The sequence below is a fragment of the Ursus americanus genome, chromosome 20 (assembly GCF_024610735.1).
Source record: "Ursus americanus isolate L20-20 chromosome 20, mUrsAme1.1.p, whole genome shotgun sequence".
Classification (NCBI taxonomy): Eukaryota; Metazoa; Chordata; class Mammalia; order Carnivora; family Ursidae; genus Ursus; species Ursus americanus.
In genome coordinates, this window is record NC_142146.1 from 37261220 (window position 1) to 37277678 (window position 16459).

Genomic DNA, 16459 nt, shown 5'->3' on the forward strand with positions numbered 1-16459 from the left:
CTAAAGTCCAAACATAGCTGTCATACTGGAAGTGGTTTTCATTCGGGCACTGGTCACTAACTTTTTAAAAAGTTACCTAAAGCAAGAAGCCATTTGTCTTGAAATGAGAAATAGAAATAGGACGGTAGTTTCCAAATTTGCTGGCTATTATTCTGTATCACGGCTCTTGACACACAGAAAATATTTGTTTACAGACTTCATCACTTCCCACTTTTTACTAGACACTTTCTCTCTTCCCAAGCTGTCCCCTAAATACGGGGCCCCTCTTGAGCTGCTTGGATCTTCTGACTAAAGGAGCGGGGAGCCAGGCTGAGAAAACGAGGCAGACTCCATCCAAGAATTCAGTTTACTCATCAGTTTTGCTTAACTTGAGAAAAACAAGTTTCCACCATCCTCCTCTGGGCCTGTTTCTGAGCTCACACTTGGAAAGGTCAAATAAACACAATACATCCATTAGAAGGCCTTCATATTAAACCCCCGGGGCTTATGCTGTTTAGCAGGAGGCTGGAGTGATGACGTTTCCCAAGTGGAAGGAAGTTTGCCTGACCTTGGCTATTTGCTAGAAAACAGGAGTCAACTGTGCCTGTCAGCCTCGATGGTTGCAGGGTACACGGCCCAGGGCTGCTTTAAGAAGGGATGTGGCCGTGCTGGTGGTTGCTCCTGGAGGGGAGAAACCCCTTGTGCAGTCTGCTCTGACTTCCTTCTTCCCAAATGCTTGAGGCCAAATCCCAGGTGGAACCAGGTGGATTGGATGACCTGTTAGTAGCTGTCCCCTACTGAGCAGGGTCCCTCGTCTGGACCCTATCTCACTGCTTGTCTGCCAGCCATGGCTCGGCTGTGTTGGGCCAGGGGCTCACTTCCAGTCCATTCGGAGATCTCCACGCATGGAGACAACTAGCCCCCCCCCCCCCCCCGCATGGAGCAAGGCTGAGGGGCAGGCTGTGGGGACACCAAGACTGGATGACAATCAGCAGAGCTGAGTTTCTTTCCCAGTGCCTATCACCCCACCTCCCCGGAGACTCTGCCGACAGAAAGCACGTCCCAAACCACACGCCCGAGTTCCGGCCCCGTTTCACCACTTCACTGTGGCTCTCAGCAAGCTACCTAGCCTGTCTCGGAGCCTCAGTTCCCTCAGTCAGTAAGTGGGCATTCCTAATAGTAGCTACCTCCCTGCGTTACAGTGAGGAGTAAGTATGTAAGACTCAGACCATCTCCTGGCCTAAGAAGTGCTATGTGCATCCTTGCTCTGACCGTTTACATTTTTACTATTTTTAGTCCCAAAAATCTAGCCAAAGAGCCCAGGAGAACACCAAGACAGACTTTGAAAATAAATAGATCAACACTCATGGCTTTCCTCATGCTTCTGGAAAGACTGGAAGGAACACCCCCAAAGTGGAAGGGCCTGATGGGCAGGGCTGGAGTGTGGGATTCCACAGAGCTAGATTTGCACCCCGGCTTCCTGGTGCGTGAGCTGCTCTGGCCTCCTCCAACCTCTGGTCAAAATTATCTGTGGTTAGTGACGTGGAGGCATCCTTCAGGGGGTGTCCGTCCTGCTGTCTACACCCACTGCCTGTTTCCGCTTTGTTCTAAAGGAGCAACTGGAACAACAGAAGCTGTCACATGTGATCGCCCAGCTATGCCAGGGTCTGAGCCTGTGGCCCTCGTCTCATGCCCCGTTCCCCCAAGGCAGGTGTCGTCCCCATTCTGCAGAGGAAGCAGCTGGCCATTTAAAGCCAGAAGTCAGCTCCAGGCCTGCGCTGCCTCCCCTTCTAGAGGTGCCTTCCCCCAAGCAGTGCTAAGTTCTCGGCAGACAAGAGTGACTCCATTATTACTCATCAGCTAGCATTCAACTGTAATTCATCTTTGGGCCAGAGAGGCCAATCCATAACCTTTTTCTTGTTCTCTTTATTTTTGACGGAACCTCTGATATACAGAATTGGATTAAACATAATCCTTACTTGTATTACACCATCACTGGTCCCATGCATAGCCCTCTTTCATTCTAATTTGCTTATCTATGTATTTACTTCTTGATAATTGAATGCTACCATGAATCCATCCCCCAACCCAAGGACTGGAAGGTGGGCAATTGGGTACCTCTGTGTCCATCCCTGGTGCAGCCCTGCCAACCTCCATTTCTCTGAATTTTATGTTTATTGGTCCTTACAGATTTTTCACTTACGGATATAGACATATGTCTACACAATGACTTATTTAGTTTTAGTTGTTCTTGAACTTTCTAGTTTGTCTATTCCATACCAAACTGTATTCATTGCTATGGCTTTAAGTAAGTCTTGCTATCTGGTCGGCAAGTCCTGCTGCTCACATGCTCCTCATTCTTCTTCTTTAGAAGGGGACACACCATGGGTGGGGGGGTCCCATCCCTGAGTGCCCCAACCCTGCCCTGGATGGGGCATGCATCACCTCTCTCTGAAGGACCATTCTGCTCCCTTCTGCGGTCGTCCGATGTGGGATGTGTTTTTTCCAGTATCTGTAGGGGCAGCCAGGTTGTCCCAGGACTGCAGCAGCAGAGAAAACTTTTGGGGACATTGGGATGATCCATGGTGCAGGGCGAATAACAGCCAAAGAGCCCCACCACTACCTCCCTGAGGCTCTCCCCGCATGACCAGGGGCCGTCCTCGGCCAAAGCCAGGATGTCCAGCCATCGTGCAGCTCCCCAGGGCGAGCTCCAAGTTGAAAACAGTCAGATTTTCTGGGAAATTTTTCAGCTGAGTCAGGAACATCCCTCCACCAGACCGAGGAACTGGTGCAGTATGTTACTAATTCTGTCTGCCTGTGGGGACCTTGCTGGAGGGTTCTTTAGCCGGCTTTGGGCAATGTAAAAGGGCTACTTTTTAAAATTCGTTCTTGTACCAGAAGAGCTGGGCTGCAGTTTCCTTTGAAAGACGAGGCTTATTGCAGCTGCCTCCTCTCTTCCAGATGCCGGCCTGCTCATTCTCACGGACCAAGGGCCCCAGGATGTCCAGAGCAGAGCCATAAGGACTGGCGGCAAGGACAAAAGCTGGTCCCTACCTGTGGGAGCCCACAGTCTACGGGGGTGAAGGTAGCACCAACAACAGGGAATGATTCTAGAGCAATTCAGGGTGGCCTGGGATTTATCACAGGTGGGGGGTAGGGAAACCACATTTCCCCAACTGAAAATTAGACAACAGTATCTGGCAGCAGGACAGAATATTTCCAATAGGGGCTGTCTCATAAACTCCTCAGGCGAGTCACCATAATGACGAGAACCACTCAAAGGCCTCGGCTGGGGAGGGCTATCTGGGGGACAGGAGGAAGTCTCGCCCAGCAGAGGGAGGGAGCCATGCTGGATGGGGAGAAGGCAGAGGTGGGGAGACCCTCAGGAGGCTGTTTTCATGGGGGAGTTGGGAAGAGACCAGAGGGCTGGTGGTGAAGATAGAAAGTCAGGATGGATCAGCGATGTTTAGAAGGTAGGCATAGAAGGGCTTGCTGGTAGGGCCAATTTGGAGGGCAGAGGAGGGCTTAGAAGCCTAAGACATGGCCCCTAGGACAGGGATCCCATCAGAGAAGCACAGAAGTGAGGAGGATGGGCCGGGATAAGTGTTTGGTTTCTCTGCTGGGTGTTGGGATATGTGTGGAGCAACCCCATGGACCAAGCCTGTGGACCACTGGGGATCTTGTGAAATTGCGGGATCTGATGCAGTTGAGCTGAGTGGGCTTGAGATCCCCCATTCCCAACAGGCTCCCGGGTGAAGCTGGTGCTACTGGTCCGTGGATGGCTCTCTAGGGTCCCAGCCTGGAGCTGGGGTAGAGGTGGTGTGACACGGTCCCTGGTTCAGGGAATAGCAGGTGCCCCGTACCTGTTCGGTTGAGGTCTGTAGTCATTTTAGTTCCCCTCCAAAATGAAAGTGTCTCAGGCTTCAGGAATACCAATATGGATCGTTTCAGTCAGAATTCGGGGACGTAAAACCGCAAAGGGGCATGTGCCTTTTTGGAAATGTTTTCATTAGAAGAGTGAGGCACACACACCAGTTCACAGTGTGCTGTCATCCCTGGGACACGCCTGGCCACCCATATGGACACTTGGCTAGGATCTAGGGTACAGTTGCTACTCCCATGAGGTGAGGACACTGACTTTTTATTTCAACAGACTAGATCTTCTTCGACAACTGATTGTTGTTTCCTCAACGTGTCATTTGAGAAAACTACGAACTTTTCCCATTGTTACACAAATGAGATTCTTTGAATACATCTGAAAGATATGGCTTTGGAGCCAATAAGCATCCTCACTCAACAGTAGAGCTAACTCTTGTTCATCTTCTAAAACTTCTCTTACCTGCAGCCTCCTCCAGGAAGCCATCCTGGGTACCCCCAGGCTGGGTTAGGTGCCCATCTTCCTGGCTCTCACAACTGTCCTTGCAGTTTCTGCTATTAAACACAAACCTGTCTGGGCTGCCACCATTTATTCCGGTCTCCCTGTTCCATCTGTAGCCTCATGAGCCCCTGGGTGCCCAGCTCCCTGCTCAGGTCTTGCAAAGCACATTTGTAAGTAGAAGTATGGTGACTGCATGCGTGTGCGGCTCATCACTGCACTAGAGGGACAACACTTTATCCTCCAAGTCTCCAAAAATGACACTGGGACTCTGGTATCCCTCCAAAACAACAACCTCCCCCCCCTTCTTCTTCTTCTTCTTTTTTAAGACTTTATTTATTTCCTAGAGAGAAAGAGAACACAAGCAGGGGGAGCAGCAGGCAGAAAGAGAAGCAGGCTCCCAGTGGAGCAGGGAGCCCAATGCGGAACTCGATCCCAGGACCCTGGGATCATGACCTGAGCCGAAGGCAGATGCTTAACCGACTGAGCCATGCATGCATCCCCTTCCAAACTCTCCTTAAGAAGACTTTGATTATAACAGTGATGTTCTCCTGCTTTGATTTCCCCATCTGCAGAATGGGCCAATGAAGCTGTCTTACACGGCTTGGGGAAATTTCAAGTTTGTTGTCGATAGAGACTGGCCTTGGCCTTGGACGAGGGTCGAAGCCGAGCTAGGATTTCTCTCTGTACAGCTCTCCACACCCCTGCCAGGCTCTGAGTCTGGGCAAGTGATAGGACCTCTTCCCATCTCCCCAGTCTTCCCCAGCCTAAACACAAAGACGTTTCTTGAGGCTGCATCTGCTCAGAGGCTGAGGAGACCCAGTAGGAGCTGAGGCCACAGATCCCCCGGGAGACTCGCCTGGAGCCGTTCATTCTTGCTCACAGCTGGGTGAGGGCAATAGCTAACACCCACCCACAGGCTTTGACAGGGCCAGAGCCTAGCAGCAAAGTGAGCAGACAGGCAGCCCCAGCTGTGCCAAGATCTTGGCCAAGAGGGCAGAGAAACCCGGGGATAAAAGGCCCTCAGATGAAGGATTCAGGCCACCAGATTCTTCATTCCTTCAACAGTTCTAATGTGAGCCTGTGGCTAAAACGAACCCCACTTAGTAAACCTGAGTGCAGCCTCTGAGAAGCCAGCCCTGCCTTTGATGATACGGCAGGTTATGGCCAGCCAGCCCCCCGGGGTCTGGCTTGGTATCACCTCCCCCAGGAAGCCCACCCGGCCTGTGCTAGCAGCTTGGGAGCCACAGTCCTAGGTCTCTGGGGCTCATCTGACATTTACTTCACAGGCTTCCCTGGCCTTGCCCTTCACTTGTTCACATACATTTAAGCCTAATCTGACTGGGTTCAGTTAGAGTCCTTCCACTGCCAGGATTAAATGTGATTTCTGTTCTGCCAAGTGTCAGCTGTGGAAGGGACCCCGAGCCTTCTTGCCAAACCACCTGCCACCCTGATAGGGGTGGGACCCTAAGGAAGAAGGCGAAGCCGCTCTGCCAGCTGGTGGCCCAGGCCAGCCAGGGCCCTGGGCTGCCAGCTGCTCAGCCACTTTGCCCTCAGCTGTGTGGCAGGGTCGGGGTGAGGAGGCCCTGAAAAGGAACTGAACAGAGAGGAACCGATCTCATGGTGCTCCCTGTTCCAGTGCATTCTCAGCCCCCAGCCACTCACTAGCTACCCATCCCGCCTCCATACCCTTTGCCGTTCAGCTGGTTGAGGAGGAAGGTGAAGGAAAGGGATGTGGAGCACAAAAGGAGAGTGTCCTGGGGCCTAGAGGTTTCTCTGAGAGGAAATAGTGGCCACGGGGGAGGTGGTTGAGCCAGGGGTCAGAGACCGGGGTGCTGGAATGGGCTTTTAGGAATGTGGCTGAGCTCCATGGCATGGCCCAGGGGTGGGCAGCTGGGTGGAGGGGAGTATCCCAAGCACGAGGCAGTCCAGAACAAGGAGCCTGAGAGATGAGAGGCTGCTGCCTGTGGAGGATTCCGTCAGTGGGGGGTTGCGGGTGTGGTGCAGCGGGGACCTGGGAGGCCAGGCCAGAGCCCTGACAAACAAGGGGCCACAGGTCAGTAGATGACAGCAACAGGGATTAGAGCTGAGCGGTATGAGCCACGGAGGAGCTGGGACTTCTCACAAGTGGATGGCAGGTGCTGAGCTTCAAATGTGGCAAGAAGGAGCAAAAAGTCCTGCCCCACCTCCTGGGCCTGAAGGCACAGCCAGCCTCCCCACAGGGGAGGCCGAAGGGCAGTGGAGTCTGGGAGACAATGCTCCGTGCACTTAAGGCAGAAGTGGGGGGAGCTCTCAGAGAAGTCAGGGGTGCAATCTCCTGGGTGTAAAGCTGCAGTCCCAGAGAGCGCCGTGGGAGATTCGTTGAGGGCTCGGGTCAGAGGCGAGGGGGCGCAGAACACGATGGGGGGGATGGCACTTGAGAGAAGTGACGGCCACAGAGGGGAGATCTAATGGCTCTTCACATCCATCACTCTACCTTCCCTCACATCCATGTTCCATTTTCTCTCCTCTTTTCCTGGAAGCTCGTGCCATCCTGTTTGTTGGATTCCTTTTTCATTTTGCTGGAGTACGTCCCTGTGTAACGTTCAGACCAGGTGGGCAGAGGCTCTTCTTTCAGAGTCTGAAATGTAGTTGCTGCAGCGCGGTTCCCCTGGGCCTGGGGGCGCCGAGGAGTCTTCAGGGAAGGCTGTTCTGCAGGACACACCTTCGTGCCGGGTACTGGGCTGGGGAGCTGGCGGGAGGGCCAGACCCACAGGGCCTCCATCCAGGCGGAAGCCTCTGCCCCCCGGCCGCCGTGCCCTCGCGGCGGAGAAGGGTTGGCTCGTGCTCCACTGGGCCTCTCTATTCGACCGCAGCAGGAGCTTGCCCCAGGCTGGCCATCTGATGCAGAGCGTAAGCTTCAGCTGCCCCCAGGGCCGAGCTCAGAGTTCTTCAAGGGAGTACCCCGATGTTTGCTCTGTTCTCTGCTTCATTTTTCCACCAACCTGTCCCACCTGCCTGTGTCTTCCCAGAATTTACCCAAACGTCTAAGCTGCTGGCTGTCTTTCTTGCTTTCCAGTATTGTTGTCAGATCCTTTAAACACATGTGCACACATGTGCACATCTCTTCTGCCTTTTCAGGGAGAGGGCGCTGGGGCAGGTATAAGTGTGTGGCCCAGGCTGCCCCCTTGGGCACAGTCCCATGAAGTTCAGGTGGCATCTTCTAACACTCTTTGTTCTGGGTTCTCCCCTTTGAAGGTTTCCCACGTCCTCCCTCCGCAGTGTTGCTAGGGAAGGCCATGCATTATTTAGGACCATTCTGCTGTGCAGTGCTCCTATGCGCAGAAGGGACTCGCTCACTCTCTATCCCAGGGAAAAATGTGGGGCCCATCTGTGCCAGGGACGCTTGCTGGCACAGAGTTCCTCCGAAAACACTGCTCATGTCCCAGCTGCAGTCACAACCCTTTTTGCTGGGGAGACAGTGAAGCTTGCAAAGAGAAAACCCCGGGTTCCAAATGCTTTCTAGATGGGAGCTGAGGTCCCCTTCGACCATGACAGGGCCCACTGCTACAGGGATGCCATGTATTTTGGAAGTGAGTGGGTAGTGATGTATTTGTCCATGTGTGTAATTAACTAAGTGGAGCGACACCTGACAGATGTGGATGCAGAGGGCGGAGGAGCCAAGTCGCTGGGGAGGAGCTGACCCTTGGCGGGGGTCCTATAGAGGAGGCAGGTTTCTGGCAGGCGGTGCAGGGGAGGGTCTTCCAGCTGAAGGAGCAGCATGGGGGGGTGGGGGCCAGAGGCGTGCAGGCAGTTCTGAGTCTTCCGGCACCGAAACCGTAGTCTGTGCATAAGCGATCAGCACCGCGTATGGCGCATGGAGTGTGGGCATGCTTGTCCACATGCACGTCTGCTCCTTTCCTTTCCTGAAAACAAAAGGTACCCAGGTCTACTTGAGTTCAGATGTCAGGGCTATCACTCAAACCTCCCCCCATCTGCTGACCATTGTCTAAAACTGTTGCAAAAGAATTTCACCTCCTGACCTTAAAATGTTGATCTTTTTTCAAAATATAAACATAGGAATGGGAGGAGAGTATGGTGACTCGCGTCTTGACATCTTCCGCTTCTGGGAGAGGAGACATCAAGGGGCCTAGGGAAGCTGCTTCAGCCAACAGTCCCCGTGTGAAATCTCCGCCATTCCCATTTCCATCACAGATAGGGACTGTCTAAGCAGATGATCTAATGTCCCCATTTTATCGATAGCCAAACAGAGTCCCTGAGACGTTCCGTGGCTTAGTTGGGGCTGGTTGTACAGCGGGTTAGTGGTGGAGAATTATGGAAAATTCAGGTCACTGTAGAACCTTGGAGATGATTGCCTTGTGATATTTTTAGCATGGAACCAGACATTCAGCCCCGGCTCCAATAAATCTTCATCAAGAGCAGAGTGTTGTTGTCAATTAGGACGACGCACTGAGACATTTTTAGAACCACAATAAGCAAATTATTACTATTTTTAAAGGTACCTCTCAGGCTGATGGCCTGAAATAAGACGTACTGTAAAGACAGTGCCTTTAAGGCAAGGAGCATGGGTGTCATCCCATCATCACAACACACGGATGGAGGTGTTGCTATCCCCTACTTTACAGAGGAGGGAAATGTGGCTCCAAGAAGGTGAGCCCACTGTCCGGCCCAGTGGTGCTGGGAGCAGGAGCAGGGACTCCAGCCAGCCTCTTCTCCCCACTGTACCCGTTGGGGCTTGGGGGGATCCACGCCCACCCAGCAGGGGATGGAGCCTCTCCCAACTCAGCTGGCGACTTTATTTTTCTTCACGGAAATGTATTTTTGAAGTGTAAATCGGCAGAAAGTATACGAATCTTGGGGGACTAAGCTTGATGGTTTTTACCCACTGAACGCACTAGTACAGCCAGAACTCAGAGGACAGAACAGTGCCCCCCTCAGGAGCCCCCTCCTGCCCCCGCTAATCACCTCCCGCCCAATATCAATACTGCCCTCACTGCATCATCCCGGCTTTGGAACCTTGTAAGTGAAGCCGCTCAAAATTACACGTGTGGTTCATCCACGTGTTTGCGCGTCATTGTGGGTCCTTCCTTCTTGTGGCTGATTAGTGTTCTACTGTATGAAGAGACGCAATTTATGTGTACAGTCCACTGCTGATGGACTGCCGAGCTGTGGTTTCCAGATTGGCACTGTTCCAAATAATGCATCTGTGAGCATTCGTGCACACGTGTTTGGTACGCCTGTGTGCACCCCAAGTCACACCGCCCGCCCGAGGCTCAGCTTTAGTTTCCCGGAGCGGCGGTGCCCGCTCGCGTGCCCTCGGCATTATGAGAGTTCCGGTTGCTCCACGTCCTTGTCTGTACTTGCTATTGTCTTGTTTGCATTTTGGCCATTCGGGTTGGCCTGTCAGAGTGACGTCATGGTGTTAACGTGCACGTCTCCGATGATTCATAAAGTCGAGCGCTTTTTCACGGACTTATTGGCCATTTGGATATTCACTTTTGGGGAACAAGGATTCCTTTTTCATTTTTGTTATAGTTGGAAAACATTTCTGAAAATGACCCCTGTGCTGAAAGATTCTGTGTTTCTCTTCCCACCTGGTCGATCATTTCTAAGCCTTGGCATTTGGTAGTTCGAAGACAGGTTCCAAAGCCAAGGGGAGTCAGAAAGAGGAATCAGAGGGCAGGCCCAGCCGACTCCAGGCATCCCCGGTGCTTTGGAAGTCCCACAGGCTGCAGCAAGGACTTGCCCTGTGCACTTGGGCACGGCTGTGCGGCTATCAGTGTAAAGGTCCTTCAAGAAATGAGAAGAGATGATTTATACCACTTAGAGCTAAAGATGTGCCCTGAACTCTGCCTCTTTTTCGATTCCTTTGGAGTTGGGCTCTGGATTGATTTCCATGACTGCAGAGGAATGACAATGAACAGAGTTCTTCCCTTCTCCCCAGGCCCTAACTAGGCAGGGAACACAGAAGGAATTGGGTTTGCTGACAAGGCTTAGCATTTTGGGCACTGAGGACCTAATGTGTGCCTAGAGCTTTAAAATATTTAGGAAAGCTCTCAAGCTCTGGCAGTGATTATCAGCTCAAAATTTTCCTGATGCGAAGTGCAAGTCCAACTCCCCTCACTCAGAGAAGGGACTGTTGGCCTCCCAGCCAGAGCCCACCTTGTTACCAGCCCTCCCCAAGCCTATCCTCCCCAAGGGCAACCACACAAATGCCTGGATGGGAAGGAGAGAGCTAGGAGGGTATATGGTGAACACATAGTACGTGCTGGTCACTGCGCTAAGTGCATCACACTTTCTAGCTCACGAGCCTCTTGTCAATTACACCTGCCCTGTTCTCAGGGGATTTATGGGAGAGTGGGGAGCTAAGCTGGAAATGCTGCCAGGGAAGATTAATTTCTTCCAATTGCTTGAAACATCTGGAGAAGACACGCCCAGAAGCAGAACATCAACTCATTCATTGAACAGACAGTTTCTGAGCCATCCCCCCATGATGGGTGCAGACTGAGGGCTGTAGGTCCTAAGACAGGTGAGTCAGGGTCATGTTCTTTAAGAAGTTTACAGGCTCCTTATATCCATTCATTGTTCAGTGAATGGAATTGAAAATCCTCGCCACATCTGTGTAAGCGGAAGAAGAGCACCCTTCTGCTGGGTACACCGTGTGCCCAGTGCCCACCCGTGTCCTGCCAACATGCCACACGTGGGGCCAGCTCCTGGCTCGGGCACCTCTCAGCTATGTGTCCTTGGGCAAGTGACTCACCCTCTTTGTGTTTCAGTTTCCTCCTCCTTAAAATGGGGATAATAGTAATAGTTATAATAATAATCCTACCCCATAGGGTTGTTGTGATATGAGGTTGATACATACATGCATGTCAGAAGCTGCAAATGGAGAGCTTAGGACACCACCTGACTGTGTAATAAGTCTTTTTTTTTTTTTTAAGATTTTATTTATTTATTTGAGAGACAGAGAGTGAGCACAACCAAGGGGAAGGACAAGCAGACTCCCGGCTGAGCTCAGAACCCGCCACAGGGCTCCATCCCAGGACCCTGGGATCATGAGCTGAGCCAAAGGCAGACCCTTAACTGACTGAGCCATCCATAAGGAGTCTTCAATAAAGAGTAACTATGATTAACCTGAAACTAATGTAATCTTGTATGTCAGTAATACTCGAATAAAAAATATATAAATAAATAAAAATTTAAAAGTAACTACGATTAGATAGGAGGATTTGGGTTTGGGAGGGCGTGTTCACAGAGGCATGATTTGGGGAGCAGTGCAAAGCTTGGATCGGAACCAGGCGGGGGACAGGGAGAAGGAGAGCTGGGTACAGGGTTGTACCTGGGGGAAGGGGGGGCATGTCAAGAGGGGTGTCAAGTGTTGGTCTAGGCATGGTGACTCTGTGAGCCTCTGACTGGGGGTGAGCATGAAAAACAGGATGCCCAGTCCTCCCTGGCCAGCTGCGAGGGTTTGCATAAGGATCGTAAGAGGATACGGAGGGGAGAGTGTTTAAAGCCACCAAGAGTCCGTGCAGATATGCGACCGTGCAGGCTCTCCCCAGGTGAAGGAGAGCTGGACCCACTCTGGCGCGAGGCTTGCAGGGCACCAGCCAAGTCCTGCCTCCGTTGTAACGGCTCTCCATGTGAACTCTGTAGATCTGGTGAATGAAAATTTCCATAAAACACACTCTTGACCACTTTCCCGTCCCTTACGATATTATTCCTCTCACAGCTCTTGTGTTAGGATTTGCTACTTACAGTTTGATTGCGTCACAGTACACTACAGAATGCTCTCAGGCTATCACTTATTCTATTACCAAAAAAAAAAAAAAAAAAAAAAAGGTGGGAAGATGCAACTTCAGGCCTCTAGCATGTTCCTGTAGGCTTGGGGAAACTAGGCCTGTACAAGCCAGATGAGACAACTGTAACCACCACCAACTTCATCCTGGATCCGGCGGACCAGCACCATTCCTCTCTCTCTAGACCTCCCAGCCTGTCCTGTCTTATGCCTCTCTGCCTTTGCCTGTTCTCTTGGCCTAGAACACTCCCCTCCCTGACATCACATAAAACTCCTCTTCACCCTTCGAAACCTCATTCAGTTATCCTCTCTTTGAAGCTTTCAAACAGTTCTTCCATAGGAACCACGCAGTTTCTGTCCCCTGTGCATTTAAGAATTATTGCGTATATTGGGGCACCTGGGTGGCACAGCGGTTAAGCGTCTGCCTTCGGCTCAGGGCGTGATCCCGGTGTTATGGGATCGAGCCCCACATCAGGCTCTTCTGCTATGAGCCTGCTTCTTCCTCTCCCACTCCCCCTGCTTGTGTTCCCTCTCTCGCTGGCTGTCTCTATCTCTGTCGAATAAATAAATAAAATCTTAAAAAAAAAAAGAATTATTGTGTATATTATACTCTATTAGGATTATTCACCTGTTTTAACTTGGAACTGGGAGCCGTCCTCTACTACTTCCAGGGCTGCCTCTGGCCTCGGCTTTGTTATCTCCGTATCCCTGGGTCCAATCAGAGGGCCTGGAAGAGAGTAAGGGCTTAATAAACATGTCTGCAGTAGAACTAACTAAACTTGGTCCTACGTCCAGAGGTTCTATGGCTTATGGATTTTAATTCATGAATTTTTCCAGAACTGGATATTAGAAGAAAATGCATCCTTCTGCTGATCATCAAAAGATGCTACAGGAGAAGTGTGAGGGTTCAAAGGAATTTCAAACAGCCTCCCCAAACCTAACCTGTTTCTAAGAGGAAGCCCACTGCAGAGCCCCTCCTAGGTCAAAGGCTTTCCTTTTTATTGCGACCTGCAGCAAGAAGTTTTTTTTTCCATTGAGACACACTGAACACCCACGTCATAGACAAAGTTTTCATGGAATGATACTTACCCTTGCTATGGTCATTGCTCTCCATTTTCTCTTCTTTCTTTTCCTTCCCTTTCTTTTCTTCCTTTCTTTTTCCTTCCTTCCTTCCTTCCTTCCTTCCTTCCTTCCTTCCTTCCTTCCTTCCTTAATTGCTGGTTACCGTCCAATGAATTGATTTCACCATTCTTTAGTCTAACCCATTGCTTCCCACAGTTCGAGAAAACACTGCTCTAAGCCCTCAGCTGATATAACCAGAGGCGGCTTCTCGGAGGAGGAGCCCCAGGCCCTGAAGGTCAGCTCCGAGGAGCAGGTGCGCCAGTGTGGGCAGAGGGTAGGCGGGGGCGAGCAGGTGTGCAAGGCACCAGCAAGACTAATCCACTCCCCTCTCGTTGCAGCCGAGCCCCTGCCGCTGATGGACCTGTGCCGGAGATCCATCCGCTTGGCCCTGGGCCGCCCGCGCCTACGGGACATCAGCACCCTGCCCCTGCCTCAGTCTCTCAAAAACTATCTACAGTACCAGTGAGGCTGAGGAGCAGCAGTGGGTACCCCCACGCCGCAGGGCCTGGCATTTCATGGCCACGCAGTACCTTCAGGAAGGGGCGCTCCTCCTCGCCCCACGGCCCCAGGACACTCAGTTCTTTGAAAAGACCAGGATGCGTTCCCACCTTGGAAAAGGAAATGTCTCTTGTCAACAGTAATTTGCTGCTTTGGAGGCGGCCCTCCGAAGTCAGGCACCTCCTTGGAAGCCATGAAGAGCCCGCCGGAGCTCCTGCCGGCCGACCAAGACCCAGCGGCCACCGGTATTGATCAGAGAGCCTGTCTCCTTTTTCAAGAGAATGAATAAAACATTTGGGCAGGAGACTTTTCTGTTGCATGCCCTGGTGCGGCAAGGGCCAGGGGGAAATTGGCCAGCTCGGGGAGCAAATTGCCTCTGAATAATGAATGATGAAAGCAGTTGATGTGGGTGCCCCATGCACCTACCCCTTGACACTTTAGGACTTTGTGCCCCTTTGCAAGACTCTTACCCAGGGATGCCCAGCTGCAGAATTGGCACGTGGACAAAGCCGAATTTCGACACCTGCCAGCTTACCTCTTCAAACATTGTTTACTTACCCCTTCACCGCCCTCTGTCCCCGCCCTCTGTCCCCCACGCTGGCCCACAGTTCTCTGGCTACCCCAGGCACCTCTATTCAGGGAAGCTGAGTCTGACTAATTCACCCCAGGGACAGAGTGTATCCTTATTATTATTATTATTGTTATCTTGAGTCACGCTGCATGTTAAAAGAGGAATGTGGTGAGGGCAGTACTTAGTCCAAAGGTGCTAATGGGGGAATTGGGGGCATTGTGCCACCCAAGTGGATGATGTCCTCAGGCTGGGGAGCCTTCCTGGGGTGCTGGGGGTCTCTAGGCAACCGTCCATCCGGAGGTGCCTTGCTGCCACAAAGCTTTATTTGAGCGAATTATTTTTTCACTTTAGGAGACATGTACGAGTTTGTTTCTGTTTCAAGCGTGTGTGTGATGTGCTGTTTATTTATCAGCTTGGGGCCGCAGGGACAGCCCTGTCACTGGCAGGGTGGACATGGGCAGCAGCTTCTCCGCCCGCTCTGAGCCCTGTGCCCTCCTGGAGACGATGCCGCTGCTGCCGCCGCCACCACCATTGGGCATCTCTCACATGTTTCTGAAGCTCGCTGCCCAGACCCATTTTTAACTGGAAATTGTCACAGCAGTGGGATTTCAGAGCCCCAGATGGCACTGCCCTCCCCCCACTTTAATGTGAATTTGACCGATGAATGAGGAGCGTTTCTAATAAAGTTTGTCGTTCAGTCCTTCAGCTGCTCATTAAATGGTCCGTGGGGAGGGGTGGGCGGGGAGCTTGCGTCAGCCTGACTGGTGTGTCCCCGGACCCTCAGAAGGCAGGAACGCCAATCCCTCCCTGGGCTCTTCTTGCCTCTTCTGCCTTGCTGTTCCCACTTGAGCCCAAACCCGAGTCATTTTGAACAAACGTGCCTGGGTCCTGCGTCCACACCAGCTAGTCATGGTTGTGGAAAAGCAGGTTGAACTCCTGATGCCTGAGTGGGAGTGTCGGAGGGGTGGCTGTGCAGGGGGCACGGGGTCCGGCAGGGTGAACTCTATGGGATAATCCTTGCAAACCAGACCCAAAGGTGGGGTTGGATGTGACCTTGAAAGTGCGGGTCCTCATCAAGGAGTAGTGCCCATTGCTGAAGGGTGAGTGTGCAGCCCAGGCAGGCTTGGGGCTGCAAGCGAGTCAGGCTAAGGTCTGGGCGAGGACAGGTCACCAACATGCACCCTGCCAACTTCTGAGGACCAAGGGCACAGGCAGATTTGTCCCTCCAGGGGAGACGTTTACAGATGGTATAGGCTAATAAAGTGAGAAAGAGATCGTGAAGGGGGTGTGGGAAGATAGGGCCTGAAGGGAAGTCTTCCTGGAGGAGGAGGCACTCTTCATCTCTGCTTTTAAACGAAGACAGCCTTGATAAGGACAGATCAAAAGCATCAGATGTGCTAAACCTACCACCAGGGGCAGTGTTGTTCCCTTGCTCTAATCTCAGGGTCGGACGCTGGGTTCAGCTATGGAGTCAGGAGACCTGGGTTTGAGTCCCCGCTTTGTCACTTATATGTTGTGACCTTGGGTACATCACTTCCTTCTCTACACATTGCAGGGGCTGGACCAGGTGCCCAGTGGATGAGGACCCTTCCTCTCCCCAACTCCTAGGGTTCCACTTTCAGTACCAGCTTTCCAGCTTAAAGGCATCTGTCTTGTCCTCACCTCGTTTATGCACTTTTCTTCACCCCAGCCATACTCTCCCCATCCTCACTTTACCTTCTCCAGAATTGGCTTAGATTGACCCCCCTCCAGGAAGCCTTTCCATAACCGCCACCCCCCCCCCAACCTCTGCCTGCTCTGGGAGTCCACTCCTCACCTCCAGGCTCGAGTATGCCTCTCAGCCAAGCACTTGGGCTAGAGTCGCTCTCTGGCCCTGCGGGCTGTGAGTCTCGGGATAGTCGAGCCTGGGCCTGTTGTTCCCACACAGCCGCAGACCAGACACATGGCCTCAGCAAAGCCCAGTGAGGTGGAGGTGTGTGTGGAATCCTCTTGTAGCTGGGGTGTCCATGGAACGTGAGAGGAAAGTCCTGGGGGGAGGGGAGGAATTCCTGTTAGAGCCAAGACCCGGGTCAGGAGGCCTCTGGGACCTCAGGCCCTTTCACTCCCTTAGCCATTCCAT

The 16459-nt window shown here is 52.2% G+C and overlaps 1 protein-coding gene across 1 annotated transcript in view; it reads left to right on the top strand.

Annotated features, from left to right (window-relative positions):
- The window catches only part of SPSB4 (splA/ryanodine receptor domain and SOCS box containing 4), a 77804-nt gene extending 62764 nt beyond the window's left edge, over positions 1–15040 (top strand). Inside the window, exon 3 of the mRNA XM_045791883.2 lies at positions 13610–15040. Within this exon, the coding sequence (XP_045647839.2) occupies positions 13610–13737 (128 nt within the window). The 3' untranslated portion in view covers positions 13738–15040. The remainder of the gene's footprint in view (positions 1–13609) is intronic.
- Positions 15041–16459: the final 1419 nt, after the last annotated feature.